General features: G+C 38.4%; 1 protein-coding gene across 1 annotated transcript in view; it reads right to left on the minus strand.

Moving 5' to 3' along the window:
* Positions 1-13,494, minus strand: part of ELAVL4 (ELAV like RNA binding protein 4) — an 89,747-nt gene extending 76,253 nt beyond the window's left edge. The window contains exon 1 of the mRNA XM_052637278.1: positions 13,378-13,494. Coding sequence (XP_052493238.1) covers positions 13,378-13,494 — 117 coding nt within the window. The remainder of the gene's footprint in view (positions 1-13,377) is intronic.
* Positions 13,495-18,158: the final 4,664 nt, after the last annotated feature.

An 18,158-nucleotide genomic window follows, 5' to 3' on the forward strand; every position in this document is an offset into this window, starting at 1 on the left:
ACATGTAACCTAAGGCAGGCAGTTGAGCTTTATTTTTCTATAAAAAGGGGCTAACAGTCCCTTCTTTAATTAAAGAGACTGTACTGCCAACACAGGGTTAAAATTACCTTACAATGTTAAGTGAATATGAGAAATGATCTCCATGGTCACAGATCCATTACAGCAGAACTGGACTGGGAATAGCTGAAGTTCTAGAAATGTAAACTTCCTCCTCTATTCCTGAACAACTGATAGTTCAGGAACAGTACTGTGAACATTATATCAAATACAAGCCCATGTCTCCAAAGTTCACCTGTTCAAGAGTTCTTACTAAAGCTCTTTCAAGCTAGAAGTCTTTTTTTTTTTTCCTTCTTGCAGATAACCTTAAGCCAGAGGTATAAAGCGAGAAGGAATTGAGGTTCAAGTATAGGCTTACATATGTGTCATTTTAAAATAATGCAAATACTTATCTGGCAAGGAGATCCTAAGAATATCCACCTGCCCCTCCCCTGTTCACTCACCTGTTCAAATGCTTTACCTAAACATCTCGTTTTGGTCTTTGATTACTAGGTATGAGATTTTTCTAGGACAAAATATTGCAGGAACATCTTCTAGTTTACCTTCTTCAAATTTAAGCCCCTTTCTTTCACTGATATATTTACACCATATAAACACGATCTAAAAATTGACCAAATTCTTCCAGAGAGTTTGGATACCACATATAAGGCTGCTTACAAAATCCTCTGATGAAACTTGGTGAAGTCTTGAGATAGTATACATATGGAAAGAGAAAAGTTCAGTTGTCTGTTTCCCAGTAAAGGATCTTTTTCATAAAAACATAGGGCCTGAAAAATGGCACTTGGGGGATCAGATCAATTTATAATCCCTTCCCCTAGTTTTAAGTGTTAAATTGAAGGAAAGAAAATTACTCCCTTCACATCCTTGCTATGATTATATATAGAGTGGAATTCAAAATCCATGATATTAAAACCGTATTCTAAAGATATGTTTCCATTTTAATTCTTGAATCCCCTGAAGGGACTACATGTGTTGCTGCTTCACCCTCACTGGTGACAGCAACAGGTCCCAACTGAAAACAATTTGTGAATTAATTTTATATGCCTATGTATTTCCTGCTTCAGAGCCTTGGGAAAAGGTATAAAATTAGGCTTGGCCTAACACCAGTCCTGACACCCCTTCCCACATGTGTGTGATCAACACCTATGTCAAGACCTTTGGGGTGATATCCCCCTGCCCCTTTCTCTTTTCTTCCTTCAAATGGGAGGCTATTAATTGAGGGCCAGCATTCCACTCCCACCTCCCACACCTCTCAGTCAATCGGATCACTTCTAGAGCTGTTTACACTGCCAAAGTCATCCATCATCCTGCCTCACCAAGCAGGAGAAAAACTGATGGCAAGTTAGAAAAATTTCATTAAACTGCTTTCTGCCTCAACCTCTTCCCAACTCCTTGAGAAACAGAACTTCAAAACTGTCTGCTGGGGAAAAAAGAGGGATAGAGGGAAGAAAAGCTGATGTGATGAAGGGAAAAAATAGGTCCAAAGTAAGTCGGTTTCTGGGCCAAAGTCAAATAACTCTCTCTATCTATTATAGACAACAAAGACGAGACCATATCAGTTAACCTTCAGTTCAGTTCAGTTCAGTCGCTCACTCGTGTCCGACTCTGCGACCCCATGAATTGCAGCACGCCAGGCCTCCCTGTCCATCACCAACTCCAGAGTCCATCCAAACCCATGTCCATTGAGTCAGTGATGCTATCCAATCATCAATTTCCTTTTATTTTCTTTATGGCTGAATTCTGAAGTTCCTAAAGACACTCTTTCATGAAATGGAAAAAAATTGCTTCAACTAAAATTAATTTTATATTCACCTTTTTTCTAATGACCAAATCCCAAGTTAATTCTAATTCCAAAGGTGATCATGGACATACCTAGGCAAAAGCCTAGGACAATACAGAAAACTTAATAAAGCCGCACAACTCCAGGGAAGAACTAAGGGCCTGTCTATGTTTAAAGATGTGCCAAACAAAACCTCCATCCTCATGAGTTCCAGCGAGAGGAAGTAGACTGTGAGCATAGCATGCAATGTTACTCCTTTCCAGGACATCTGGCATGGATAGAATGACTACAGACTGAAAGGGAGTGAATGTCCTCTACGCATCTTTAAGTCCTGTGTATGACTACTGTCTTCTAGTACTTTCTCATCTGATCCTCACTGAACCTCCACTGAGTTAGCCATTATCATTCCCATCTTAAAAATGAGGAAGCTGAGGCTCAGAAAGTTCAGCTGATCATCCAAGATCACCCTATTACTAATTGGAGAAGCCAGGATTCTAACCAAGTCCACCTGACTCTGAAGTTCTTTGCACATCCTGGTTTCCTAAGACAGAGCACTCTTTGCAGAGGCTTGCCAGTACAGATGCCCTATGAAGGTCCTCGCAGTCTGAGGCAGACTCATGCTTCCACGGCATCTGAGCTGGCCCTGCTAACAGAGACATGGGAAGAGTGGTATCTAGTTAGAAACAAATCTAATTTTCCTACATGTGCCCAAGTCGATGTAATAAGTTTGTAGCCTCATCTGCACACTGGCCCTCTGGTTTCTAATCGCAATAACCAAGGTTGATTTCAGGCCTGGAACCTTTTCTACCATAGAGACGATGAAAATATAATCAAGCTAGAAAGTTATCCTCCCCCAAAGCCACCTAAAACAGAGCAACTCCAAAATAAAACCAATTTACATATTTTAGCCCAAATTAAAAAAGTAAAAGCTAAGGATTCCCTTTTAATATCGTGAATAATAAATGCACATTTATGTAAAGCTTCCTTCGGGGAATGGTTACTATGAGGACAACTTTCCCAATATTATTTATAAATATCATTTTTGTTTTAGTGTTACAGTAAGAATCTGGACTATGGGAATTGTACTGTCTGTACCCAGTGCATTAATAGAGATAATTAATATTGAAGACATGTACAATATCCAGAATTTTAGATGTGTGGCTGGCTGCATTACAAAAAGTAACATAAGAAACGATGAGTCAAATCTGGTCAAAATCACAAATTACAGGGACTTAGTCATTTACTCCATTTTAAGTGAGTCCTTTCCTAATGAAAGTTTCATTAGTAAAGATTGCAAGTTCTCAGGCTTTCCACTACAGACTTTTAAACAGCACTTAGAGCTAAAGTTTATCATTAAAGCTGTATTTACTACTGCTGCATCTTCAAAGGGGGCACTAGAAAAAAAGTTCAACTCAGCCTGTTATTTTTCATGTACAAATTAGAAAGCAAAACTCTAAAGGGTTTAGACTGGCAGCTGAGAAAAACACAGGCTACTTGAAAAGCCATTACTGATACTTCCCAGGACACACTGAGGGTCATGGCTGTCTATCCCTACCACACACACATGAACACACACACAAACACATGAACACAAATACACACATATATATACACTGCACATAGTATCTAGGTGTACATGACAAAGTAACTCTCTACTAGCAAATGTAAAGTTTACACAGGGGTGACATCAGCTATACTTCTATGTAACTAAAAAAAAGTTTTCATAGTGGTATGCCAAGGAGGTCACCATCTTCTCAAATCGTCCTTGGAGAGTAACATGAGAAAACGTATTCAGAGAATCATCCATGTCAGAAGCAAGGCCTTCTTATTTTTGCAAAATTAATAGGTTATCTAGTCAAGTTATAGCAGATAGACAAGTTCCTTCCAGCTGTCCAAACTTTACCTTTTCCTGAGAGTGAACATCTGGATACATGGAAGCTTATAGACAAAAATGTCCAGAAGAGTTTTTATTTTTATCTTCTAGAGTCATGCACAGACTCTTAAAATACAAAAGGAAAAATATTTATGTACTTGAATGTTTCAGCAGATCTTTTCCCAAAATTTGACATAAACCTCATTGAATGACGTCCAACCTGAAAATCCCTCACTCCCTTTTATCCTGAAGTCACAGAGATTTAGTCTCTAAAATATATCGTGATCAGTGTCAGAAGAAATGGTGACTTTCAGTTTCACATTTCAAAAAAAATGCACATAGTAAGTCTTCAACAAGTATTTCTTCATCCAACAACAAATGGCAGCCAGCCTCAACTATGAATACAGTTGGCAAAATAACATCAAGGGCGAGTTATTCCAAGAGAGCAGACAATAGACGATAACTAACTTGGAATGATCAGGAGTGGATTCAAAGCCACAAAGTGCAAAACAGAAGCAACCTCCACACTGTGGTGTGTTTTTTAGAATTCACCATTTTGATCAGAATTGTTTCTCTGCTTCCTCATATCTTAAAAAAGGAACTAAACCTCTTACAGAAAAAAATCCTCATGAATTACTATATTTTATAGCTTTAAAATGAGTAATTAAGAAATGAAATTCAATTTTAAAAGTAACTTTCAAACCTACAGTCCAGAGAAAGTTATTTTCAGGAGAGACCCATGACTTGTAATTTTTGTCCATTAAAAAAAATCGGATCTGCTAGTTTTGCATTTTACTTTTGTGGTTAAAAATAAGGCTTTCCTAAAACAACAAAAGACAAAACGCAACTACAACAATTACTCTGACCCTATTTCTCACTGCTTTTTCAACCAAAATTTATTTAAGAATTCTTTTTTCAGCATTCAATCTTTCTTGATCCTTGCAGGGGGCAGGGATCCACATTAGAGGGGAAAATATTTCTGGTGTTTGATACAATGAAGATCTGAATAATGTTCTTCCCCAAAGCAAAAATGGCCAGTGCTAAAATGGTCCATCAAAAGGTAAAAATCTCAGGAGTAGGGAGAGGGCATGGGGAGAGACAGAGATAGAGAGATGGGGAGGGGATAGAGAGGGAGAGAGAGAGAGACATCGCCTATTCAGAGCACTGACACTGCATAAGTGATTTCTTAATGAATGTACAAGGAACAGCATAAATATTACCATTAGGCAGAGTGGATGTGAACATCTAAAGCAAGCTAGCTGACTGATTGCTTTCTCATTTTTTGTTCTTTTGTAACAATTCCATTTCCAAAGTGCTTGATTCCTATTGCTGATGCTCCAAAGCTATTGTAAGCACACTGCCTGAATGCTTAATGAAGTAAACAACAAACAAAATGGCTCATCTTCGGTGCCCCCAGCTAGCATCCCAAACTGGATATAATTAAAGGTGTGAACAAGCAAGCAAAGAAGTAATGAACCTGCAAAGTCAAGCTTCTGAGAAATTATCGGGCATCCCGCACTGCACCGGTTCAGATTTATCACTCATTATCTCTTATGTTGGCAAGGTTCAGATCCAGGTTGGTACCCCTCTCTACTCTTGTCTTCTAGCTTTCGTTTTTCCTTCCACCTCTAGAAGGCTAATTTATGACAATTACTGCTTGTGATGACACCCAGCCACCCACAGATCACCTTTCCTTTTACCCTTAGAAAGCTGCTCACCTATAGAAGCTCTCTACCCCTAAAATACACTGAGATTTAAAAAATATAAGGAAGTTCCTAAAATACACACACACTTCACAAAATGAAGCAAGAGAAGCCACCCTACCTCCTCCTTGTTTTTACCAATGGTTAAAGATTGGGTGCAAATACTCCCCAAGAAAACATAATTCTCCTTTCATATACACATATATTTTAACTTGAACCCAAATGGTTGATTGAAAGGGCAGCATCTAGTGTACAAATATTGTTATGAATCTGCACATATATGGTTTCTCAAATCACATCTAAAGAAAGGTGTTTGGTTACTAATGGTCCAAGGGGTTTAGATATCTCTTTTTGATGAATTTTTATATTTTTCGAATAAGAAAATTTTTGGAGTTTGTGAGGAAGAGAAGCCACTTCTTATGGGAAGACGGCCCAGTTTGGTTTTCTTTCCATTTTTAGACGCACATGTATTTGCAAGTATGTATACACATTTGGTAATACCAAATAAGGAAAGCCTAAGACAGGTGCAGGATTCCAGAAACACAAATGCTTACATTGATACACACACACATACACACACACACACAATCCTTCTTGCTCACACATACATAATCTATCAAATGGATGGGAGATGGATAGTGGGCAATAAAATGTTTATTTCACTTTCAAAAGGGGAATTGGCCAATTCTGTGCAATATGGCCCATTGACTGGATAACAGTAAGATAAAACCTTGGGACTGTTTATATCTCTTCAATCCCCCAAAATTCTCAATGACATTGGGAAAAAATACTGCATTGCAGCATTTGCCAGCGCACACTCACGTGTCTAGAATCCGTTGGCCAGCTCGCCAACAAATGTACATATTAAGTGTCCAGGCATATAAATTAAGTGCCTAGTGGCCGCAGATCATTGAAACTGATGGAGAAATTTGTCAAGGCCAAAGTACTTCTGTCTCTGTACAGTGACCTCTATCAAGACCGCCATTTCTTACTCGCAGTACACACTGATAATTTGTTTCAGCTTTTTCTTAATTAAAATAAGGCATTACCAAGGGCTAACTGGAGCAGCATATCAACATATCTCCTCATGGAAGGAATAGTTTTTGGTCTACATATAGGAAGAGAACCCACCCACAACAAGGAAATAAGAGCAAAGGGAAGAAATCAAACCAAAGAAAAAGACCTGCCCCGAAGAAGCCCGTTTATTGTTCATGGTAACCCTTACTTGAGTAAAACACCTTGATTCACTTATAAATTCTTTTAGAGGTATTAAACACACACACACAGAGCACTATTCATGCAATGATTTCCAGATTTAAAAATTTAAATAGATTATCCCCAATAGAAATGCTAAGTTTAAAATATTTGAAGTCTAACATGTCTCAAACTCTATTTCAAGACAGAGTTTTAATACTAAACTGTGTAGCCCATTTTCTTTCTCTTTCTTTAAAAAATATTCTATTGTTATTACCTCACAACAATATGGTCTTCCTATCATAATAAAATCCTTGACTATTCAAAGGACCAAGGAAAGGCTACAGGAAGATAAAAAAGTTTTAGGGCTTTGGAAAACTATCAAACATAAGCAAACTCATCTATATCTGGTCAGGAGGATGACTTGAAAGAATGGCAGTTAGGAATGAATGGAACTGAGGTCACAAATGAATGGTTAAGTTGCTTGCTAGTTTTTTAATGAGATATTAACATTGTCCTATAAATCAATGATTTTCAAAGAGATTTTTCAGCTGTTTACCCACCTACATTCAAAAATTTAAATACTAAATTATTTAAGCATTATTTTACAATAAGATATATGAACATTCTGATTACTAAAACTGTGATGTAGTCAAGTGTTTTTTGCAGAAATATTCCCAATCAGATTTTCATTTCTTAATAAATGCACACTCAGCCTTGTGTTTCCATAAAGACACACCTCCACATGCAGGTAGTATGTATTAATATTTTTAAGACAAAGATGTGAAGAAGGTCAGCAGTAGAACCACGTGTCTTTTTTACAATCCAAGCCAAGGTGACATTTCCTACAGTAATTATTTTCCCCCTAACTAAAACATCAAAAAATTCTCGGAAAAAATACATTCGAGATAATCAGAAAACTATTCTATTTTTAATAGCGACATATGGTTACACATTCATGATATGAGAGAAAGGTTTAAAGTGTATGACAAAAAAATGTAAGTTTATTTATTATTACTTCGACAGTCAAAACAAATTTTAAAAATCCCCCAATAAGAAGATAAAACATAAGCATCTGCAAGGATGAAAGAATCGGGGTGGAGGGTGGTGGTGTGGAGGTTTGCATTGGAGAGAGTAAAATTAAGAGTACTTTCAATACAGCCAGTTATATTTCCCAACCTTTTAACACATTTCAGTGCCTTTTAATCTCTTGTTCTTGGGCTTAAAATTATCATGTACCTAATTTATCTCTCCGGAAGAAACCATAATAGATCATACTTTCAGTTGTTTTTATGATACCTTCTATTAACCTAAGTAATATATCTTTCAGTCCTTTTGGTACCCACCATCATGAGAAAAAGACCACTAGTAAAGCACACTTTGAGAGAGAAAAAGCGAGAGATGCCTATCACCCAGTGCACGCATGGGTCCCAGACGTTCAGAGACGCTGGAAAAAAATCAGCTTTTCACTCAGTTTATGCCAAGACCAGGACTAGGACCAAATGCCAAATGGAAGGCAGTAGTTGCAAGGATACAGCCTGATGGATCCTGCGGCTGGAGGCATAGAGATGAAGGTGAAGTAGCAGACTAGAATATAGCTTTTCATGTATTATTTTAAAAAGTAATTTCTACTCGGGATATGAAATGAGAGATACAATGAACTCCCTGGAACTGTAGTATCAATATCTGATTTAGTAAAAACACCAATATCGCCTAGCACAAAATCATTGCTTAGGGTAAATCTATTCTACCTATATTTCTCCTATGGATATTTTGCTGGAAATTTCGAAGAAATCATTTGCAGAACGTATTAGCTGTGGGAGTTCACTATTATGCTTCTGTCAACTTCATTCAATATAATTTACATTTTTTTCAAATGGCCTCACAGGATTCCTTGCGATTTTTCGCACGTACAATTTCACAGCAGGGAAAAGGGGGAAAGACAGAGAGGCAGAGAGGGAAAAAAAAGCAAGATTCCCTACCCTCCCTTCCCCCTCTCCTTCTCTCTCTCTCTCTTTAAACCTAAAAAAAAAAAAAAAAAAAAAAAAAAGCCAGGGGAGACAGAACAGATGCTTAAAAATAGATTTCTAAAAATCACTGTAAACCAGAGTTAGAAATGTAATTAACACCTATTTATAAAGAATAATTAAAGTTGGGCCGGCCACAAAGAACAGCAAAGATAATCGAGGTCCTGTCCCCCCCCCCCCTCCTTTTTTTACACTGTTTGCAGTGTGTTCTCATGATAGCCACCTGCTCCCTACTCGGCTTTTCCTCTGTTCGTTTCCCCGGCAACCTTTCATTGGGTTTTCCTCCCAGCTATCGCTTTCAGTTGGGCTGCTCGGTCTAATCTTATTTGTTTTACACCCATCAAAACAAGCAGCCAGACAAAGGCAATCCGCTAAGAATGGGAAAAAGACCACAGCTTTGTTATAACATCTATGCAGAGCGAAAAGTCCTCCCCAGGCTTTTCTAGCAAAATATAAGTGAGATTGATATGAATTTACAGCCTTCCCCCATACCAGCTTTGAAATCCCGTGAAAGCTATTGCTAGTGAAATTCAAAGTCAAAGTGGGCACCCGTGGCATCTGACCGTGCCATTTTGTGCCATATCTTCAGGGTCAACATCAGGCTACAGGAGCGGGACTCAAGGAGTTTCCCTGCTTCTTTTTTTTTTCCAGAAAAAGATGATACTAAAAATAGATCTACTACTTTGGCAGAAAGGTTTTCCACTTCCCCTTCCACATCCAAAAGTCCTGTTCCACAATTGCATCTGCTGCTACTGAACCTCATCTCCACCCCTCATTCCCAGCCTTCCCCATCACTCCGAGCAGGAGACGGAAAAAGAAATGTGCCTTTAACTTTAACAGTCGTGCAATTCCATTGAAAGCTCACAGAGGCAGTGGACACGCCAGCCAACAGTGATGGTGACACTGTGATTGTCAAAAAAGACACCAGCCTTCCTTGGCTAAAATGTGAGTTTGATGGAAGAGACAGTGTGTGTGCCTTGCGTGCATGCAGTGCCGTCACACTTGGAGATGGATTCTGGTTTTCAGAAAAGAGAAATACTAACAAACACACACATACACAAACGATCTGCACAGTGATTTACAATGCACAGTCCACCATCCTCATGCACACACATACAGACGCACACACGGCTGGAATCTCCAAGCTGCCTTCCTCTTTTCACTTACCATCTTCAAGCCATTCCACTCCATCTGTGATCAGAAGAAGATGGACCCTCACACAGTGTGTCAAAAGCGGAAAGGAACGTTATGTAAAAGCTGACATTCCTTCTAACAGAGCTGCTGCCCAGAGAAGGAAGCAACAACTCAACACGCCAGGCACCGCTACACATACAAGCCGCCTCCTCTTTTTTATGAGGTCATGACAGGAAACTCTTTGAAATACAAGATGCAGCATTTACTGAAGCCCAAATAAATCACTCTCTTTGCCGTTTTGACTGCGCAGTCCCCCGAAACACAACTGCCCATCTCAACGTTCAGGATTCAGGAGCTGCCTTGCAAGGTTTAAATTTCCAGCTCAGAAATGGAGAGATTCCTAAGCCGGCTGCACCCACCTCCAGCCCCACGAAACCCAGGCACATAGACAAACCTCCCTCTCCCTTAAAAAAAGAAAATCCTTCTTTTGCCATTATTGTCTCATGTAATATAACCTCTTTCAGCAAACCAGCAATTATTTCAGCCCACCTCCCCTTCTCCACCCCCACCTTTATGTTGAAGGGAAAATTGACAATGACCTGTTAAAAATGAAAATCTATTTCCCCACTGCTTCTCAATAAAAGGACCTACCCGCACTCTCTACACAAAAGAGATAGTAAATGTAGGAACCAAACAGCAGCAGAGAACTAAACTCTTGTGCAAGCATAAGACTGGTCAAGGTGGAGATGCTTTTCTTCCCTCCAGCAACACAAACAACAGATTATAAATCTAGTCATACCTACCATAACCATTCTTATTGGCAAATATTGGGTCTCGCAGAGCTTCGACTCTTCTCTTAAAATTTGCACAGGTTTCAGAATATATTTTAAAATGACTACTATTGTTATATATATTTAAAGATCCACAAACACAGCGTGGATGATTGCAAAGTAAATCAATTATCTCAATGGGGGGAGTGGGGGGAGAGAAAAAAAAAAAAAGAAAGAAAAGGAGCAGTGAGCTGAAACCCCCGATTCTAGGATGTAGATAAGAACAACTGAACAGAGCCTTGCTGAAATTGGCTCAAAGCTTCCCCTTTTTACATCCATTTATGGGACCATCTGTCAGCCGAAGCCAGGATCTGATTGGCTGGGGAAACGAAGGGAGGCGTTGCAACATCAGGTGCTATTTAAATTAGCTACTGCCAGATTGACGATGTTAATGATTTGGTGACCTCTACAACAACAGAGACCAGATTTCTGAACTGCTTCTTGTGTCTGGTAATTAAGGCCAGGCTGAAGCAACAACAGCCATACTTGTATTTTTACCTTTTCCCTCCTCCCTGTTCAAAAAGTACTGTAACAACTGCAGGTCACTGGCGGCTTGCAAACCTTAACAGTGGGAGTGTTCTCCCTTGCCCTTGTCCTGAGGGCTGTACCACCCCACCCCTCAGAGAAGGGCTTTTCCCTCATAGAATGTTTTCAACCACCTTATCTTTTTCGACAGTTGCTTTCTAGCGAAATGCATATTTAATGATCTGCCTCTGGGCTTAAAGATACAACAAAAGCACTTTAATGTGCAAATATATCTACATTTTAACTTTATTATTTTCCAATATTGCTGATTGTTAGTAAGTAATGCTCCTTCTGCAGCTAATATGGCCAGCGTCTTAAAAGAAAATTTGAGATTAGGCTTGCTCTGTGAACTAGGTTCATACCAGTTTGCTTCAGAAAACTATTTCCTCATAAACAGAAAAAAAAAGCTGGGGGAGAAGGGGGTCAGCTGCCACCCTTTACCTTTCTGCCTTCTGCCTGAGTTTTTCAAAACAGAATGATGAATGATTTATTTAAATGAATTTATTTCTCAACTTGGATGGGGGCATGATCTGAATTTTTAAAAATCCACTGGAACACATTCTCTCTTTGCTTTCTGTACTGCTTCACAGAAATACACTTTTGACAACAGCCTCATTTCATAACCAGTGCAGAGTGCTCATCTTAACTGAACACATGATTTTGTTTCTCTCCTTCCAAGGATGTCTTTTTATTTTGGCCTCTTAAAATAGTGTGTGGTGATGTATACAGTTCGTCTGCCTATTTTATACATTTCATAACCTCTATGCTACCAAGCCTTCAGTAGTATAATTTTTTGTTGTTGTTGTTGTTCTACTTTGGGTGTTAAAGTGGCTTATCCGAGAAGTTTATGCTTTACTTTTATCCCAAAGGCTGTTTTATCACTATTTATTTAATTCATAATTTAGTCAATTTGTTCCTCAGTAAATACACAGAAGTAACAAATATTACTCAAGACATAGTTTAACATAATTTTTAATCTTTGGCTGTAGTTGACAGCGGGAATGGGATAGGGCCACGTGGAAATATAGGCCAGGCCGAAAATCATGCTACACTCTGGGCTTCAAAGTCCAAGAATAAATGGGTCTGTGAAAAATTATTATCAAAGAAAATAACCTTTACATTAAAAATTAAAACTATTCTCTCCAAGCTACTATTTCATGAACACACAGATACAAATACACAAATATATAGATATACATACACACGTTATAAATACAGATACACCATAAAACAATATCTGTTATACATACAATATGAACAATTACACTTGAATATAAATAAATTCAGCTATTAGAAATGAAAGTACATGAAACAGAAAAGTAGAAATGTTAAAACCATAACCCTATCAAGTGGAATAATACTGAATTACATAAACTTTTAAAATAATTTCTTGAACAAATGTATAAAGAGTCCTACGAGTCACAATAGTACTACAGTATCCTTTGAATTGTGTACGAAGGACAAATGCACAGGTTATGCATTCTAAAGAGTTCAGTGTATGTACCCAGAGCAGGTACAGGTGCCCCAAATCAACAATAGAAACTCTGAGTGCAAGTTCACCAATATCAAGATACTGTGAAAAGTAAACATGAACACAGTGCTGACAAACATACAAATAAAAAAAGAGCTCACTGGGAACGAAATATTTACTGTATATTTCTTTGGAGCTTATAAAAGTCAGCATTTCTTAAAATCCTTTTCTCCCATCCATACTAATATCAGCATGCTTAGTGAGCCATAAATTAACATTAGGTGTATCAGAAGATATTCCGGCCACTTTTCCAAAATAGTAAGTGTATATTACAGTATAAATCATTAGCTGGTTTTGCTAGGCTAAAAAATCCATGCACTTTGTACATCGATCACTTCTCCAAAAACCTCCACTCTAAAGTCTTTCAACAGAATCCTCAAACAAACGCACAAATGTCCTCAGAGGCCTTTTCTCTAAAGACAAAGGCAGAATCCTATTGTTGGGAAAAGTCAACCTTATTATTGCATTTCCAATAGTACCATTCATCTTTCAGAGTGAGGGGCTGACCACTACATCAGTGGTGTGACATTTGTAAAGCAACAGATTCTCAATATATTATCGCAAGAATCAGGCAGGCGAGTCTCCCAGTCATGCATGATTTTTTTTTTCCACCACAAGCCACCACCACCACGGGAAGAAACTTGTCTCACTCCAGCAGCAAAGGCAACCTAAAAATGATATCCTAGAGCAGTGGGGCTGCCAGCGCCGCTGTATCCTTCTTACCATAAATGAGCAGTTTCTTGACTCATTAATAACAATTTCCCTTAAAAGAAGTAATCTCCTATCAGTCAGCCCCTCGCCACCATGCTCACATCCCAAAGGTTGCAGATATCTCAGCATCAGTCGCCGGCAGACAGCTTTCCCATACAGAGTCCAGATGGACTGTACCAGAAGCCAATTCAGCGTTAATAACTACCTACTCCGCGCAGTGGAGAAGCCTTACGTGGCACAATGGGCTAGGAAACAGCAGCCGGCTGAAACAGCAAATAAAAAAAGACAACCAAATTCTCCAAAAGCACCGAAAGGAAGGAACAGAAATGGAAGCATGAATTGTATTTCCTTGACTTCAGTGTGAAGGGAAAAAAAGAAAGAAGAAAGAAAGAAAGAAAAAAAAGGAATCCTTCATAAACACACAGGAAAAAATGAAGAGGGGGGAAAAAAACAGATGCTGCCCAGAAAAAAGTGACAAAATATTACCTCATTATTTAACAAAGCAGCATTAAGCGTCCTGCTGATTTCAAACATCTTGCCACAGATTTTGTTTTAAGAGAAACAGATAGAATCCTTTGCAAAGCACTCCGTCTGCAAAGGGTTCTTCAATTTTCTTGCGTGCCACGGAACAGTCAATATATTATTTCCCTAGAGTTCACACATTAAAACCTCTAGTCAGTGAGCTGAATTTTCCCCTTATCTCACACACAGTAGACTCCTGTTATATGTACTGCTCTCTTTGCAAGAGCAGCCTGCCCCAAACATGGCTGGTGTTTAAACTACTCTTTAAAGTAACAGTTCACTGTATAACCACCAGGTGGGTAGAGTGCACAGATTCAAATGAACCATCTTAAAAGATTGTTTTGTTTTTTTTTTTTTCCTTGGAATAGCTCTTGGTGTAGGATGTAACATGAGAAACGCCAGCATCCTAAGAGGCATCTGTCTTGTATCTCTCTCTGTGTCTTGTCAAAATAAACAAATAAAATTCCCTCTCCTGACTTAATAGTGAGGAAACAAAACACCACCACCCATTCTAATAAGAACTGTGAAGAATGAAACACAAACAAGCTTTGTTTCATTGAGCAAAGGATGAAAAAGGAAAATCCAATCAATGTAGAGCAAGGGGGAAACCCAAAATCTTCATGGAGATATTTTGAAAGAAATATTGACACATGATAAAACCCAATTTGAAAGTGTGCATATGAGCGAAGCACACACAAGATGGAGGCAAGAGTTTAAGGGTGTTAACTTTTTCCAGAGTAATATTTGCTATGATCTTTCATGATAGGAAATAACCACAAGCTTGAAAGATACTAGAAATAAACAAACAAAAACCTAAGCCTTGAGTATCTCTTTTTAGAACACAATTATACAAATAGTTATTAACAATCACAAGGGCAAACTAATCACATATATATCCCCAGTGCTGCTCCTTTTCCCTAGGATCCACCTTGAAATGGAACAATTCTGTCGTGTACGATTTTGTCTGTGTAGTTAAACTTGGCATCTCCTTTGTACAGTTCTATCCCAATTAATCTGCTACTCTGCCAGGAATAAATAGAATGTCTCAAGTTGAAAGCTCCAAGTGATGGAGGGATGATGTTAAAAGGATAAAGAACCACCTGACAAAAATAAATCTCATCACTTATATCATTATATGGCTTGTTTTTAAGGAGGATTTTATTACTCACAGAGCAAGAAAGCACCATTCTATGTTCCCTCATATCTAAAAGAGAAACCAACACACACAGATACCTGGGATTTTGTTTTCTTGGCTGGACAAAATTAAAGCCCTGAAACTTCCACATCCTCTTGCAAACACGGATGTTAACACTAGTATTTTTCCAGCCCATCCAGATAACATTTAGCCACATACAACAGTAACTGTCTTTTTCATCTTTAAGTCAAGTCTGCATCCCTTAATACCATTTAACCTCCTCGCATATATTAAGTTTCAAATGACAATTTATAACTGGGGAGTGAGAAGGAGGAGTTGCTCTCATCAAATTCTGGTTGTATGAAATAAGCTAATTTGTACACCCACCATATGTCTTAAACACTAATTTAAAAATGTCACTTTCTTCAAACATTAAAATGTAATCAGCCTAGTAAATAAAATATTCTCGAGTTTTCTTGCCTTGGTGATAATTTAAAGAGTGTTTATCTCAAGGTAACCTCTCTATTTTGATTACCAAGGAAGGCTTTTGATTTAGAAAAGGAAAAAAGGAGATATTGGGGGCTGGGGGAGTGAGAAGAGAAAACCACAACTGTACGTAGCTGCACAAAGGAAAATAAGATGAAGCGGGTTTTTAAGGACCCATAGTCTTGTTACCCTAAGGCAAATCCAGCCAATCAATACCACCCATTGATGGTCTACCATCTGCCATGCTACCCAGCGATGTGGCTAAACAGACCTGTTCCATATGACCGTAGCCGGCTCATTTTCAGTCGATTAGAGCAGTTCCAGAGTATTCACGTGCAATAGCTCACAACTCCAAGTCAGACTGAGCCTCTCTCTTCACACCAGTCCCTCCGAGCACAGCTGCAGACCTTTCCCTCCTGTTCCGGGTGTCTGGATTACCTCTTCTTGCCCCTCAATTGAATTAGCAAAATGGGGTGGAAAGGTAGAGTGAACAGACACATAACCACACACACACACACACACACACAGAGGTAATTGCCAGCCCTTCTTTGCTGTCATGCAGAATTCAGGAATTCCTTGTGCTCTGGTCTAATATGATTATGGCACATCATTTAAATAGCATCATCAGTGACTATGACCTGACATTTTCCTGTGGTTCAATTTCTTTTTATCCTCTCTCTCTTCCTCTGAAAAATAAACCTGAGCTGCTGGCATTTCTTCTTTTAGGGAAAAAACAATCAGTATGCCCAGACAATGGCATATTATATTTAAGGGCTTTTGATAAAATTTAAAGCCTAATTTTCCTTTGATAAATTGTGGTGTTGGTTTTGTCTAGTTTTTTTTTTTTTCTTGTAGAAACAATAAGTCAAATTTTATAAGAAAATGCAAACATACCATAGAGGAAAGAAGAACCTGCCAGAATGACACAGAGTCTATCAGTATGATCAGGAACTCACTGTTGATGTTCTACTAGAGATATTAATATATGACCTGACTGTGTGATGCCTTTCTCTTTCCTAAGTAGTTTTATCTACTATGGATTGTGGGAAATAGCTGTAAGAATGCTACTGTGTGAGAAATATGACAAATGGATGTCTAGTCCACTTAAATGGCCAAGAGTTCACCTAGGCAGGGAAACTAACTTAAGGGTAGATACACACTTGATCTCCCTGCTTTCTTACCATACTCAGAAGCCTATGCTAGAATAGCAGCTGAAAGCAGAGGCTTCTTTCCAGAAACAATGCATGATTTTTCAAATGTGCCTCTGACCACACTCTTAAATAATCAGGGTGTCTTTCTAGGAAAGAAAATTAAAAAAACAAAAAAATTGCCTGACTTACAAAATTCTAAAAAATGGTAAATACACGTTTATCCAAGAAATCTAATTTAGGGGTGTCCCTGACTGGACTTTTCACTGATGTATTCTTCATCATCACTTAAGAGAACTCAGAAGGGCCAATGTGCAAACACACAGAGATTTCTGAAGACCCCTGTATTACGGGATTTGAGGCTTTTTCATTTCAGTTCAGATGAACTGTACTAAAAAAACAAAGAAAAAAAACCTTAGTATAGATATAAATATTCACAAAAGGATATAGTGTTTAACTAGATTAATACAATATTGAAAATAATTCAATGTAGGGCCTTTTAAAACTCTAGACTCATTTATAATTCTGTAACTACAAATAAAAACAAATAGGTATACTATAAAAACAAGGTGGTAATTTGGGGAAGAAGGAGGGAGAGGAGAAGTAGAAGGAAGAGGGAAAGATGAAGGTAAAGGGGAGTAGAGGAGAGGGAAGAGAAGAAGAAAGAAAGAAATAGTAGGGCTTAAAAACTGTGAATAAACACTGCTGATTTACCAGGAGTCTACCATATATCAGACACTGTACTAGGCACTTGATATGCACAATCTCATTCAACATCACAGTAGTGACAATTTTTATAGCTAAGAATTCTAAAAGGTGTTTTCCTCATCTAAAAAAGTAAGAGCTCCCCTCCACAATCACAGAAAAATATACATAGTATACACATACTGAATGAATGAGGAAGATGGGCACAGACTAAAAGAGAAAGGAAAAGGAAGATGGAAGGCATGTTTCACTTTTTTCTCAATTATAAATGTCCAAAAGGTTTTTTTGCAATGTGCTTCTAACTAGGCATGCCCACAAATGTATCTCATTTAATCCTTCATTATGACCAGGCTGTAAATTTGTAGTGAGAGACAAATAAAGAATTAAAGCTACAAAGCACAAAATCTAAGCAGGCACAACTGAGTTCCCAGCCCTGTCCCCAACTTCCTCTTCCAAAATTGGCAAAACCTCTTACATAGAGTATTTGCTCAGCAAACACTGAATCAGCTTCTTTGTTCTCAGCCCCTTACAGTACAGAGTTTGGCTCCAAACGGCACTCCAGTCATAGGGAATGAATGAAAATCAATAGTTGCACTCATCACCTCAAATACTATCCCACAGCCTATTACTTTTGATTCGTTAGGGGTTGATGAACATCTTCTTGATGCTTCCCAGGTGGCTCAGTGGTAAAGAATCTGCCTGTTGATGCTGGAGACATCAGTTTGACCCCTTGGTCGGGAAGATCCCTGGAGTAGGAAATGGCAACCCACTTCCATATTCTTGCCTGGAAAATCCCA

Source organism: Budorcas taxicolor, chromosome 3 (genome assembly GCF_023091745.1).
Source record: "Budorcas taxicolor isolate Tak-1 chromosome 3, Takin1.1, whole genome shotgun sequence".
Lineage (NCBI taxonomy): Eukaryota > Metazoa > Chordata > Mammalia > Artiodactyla > Bovidae > Budorcas > Budorcas taxicolor.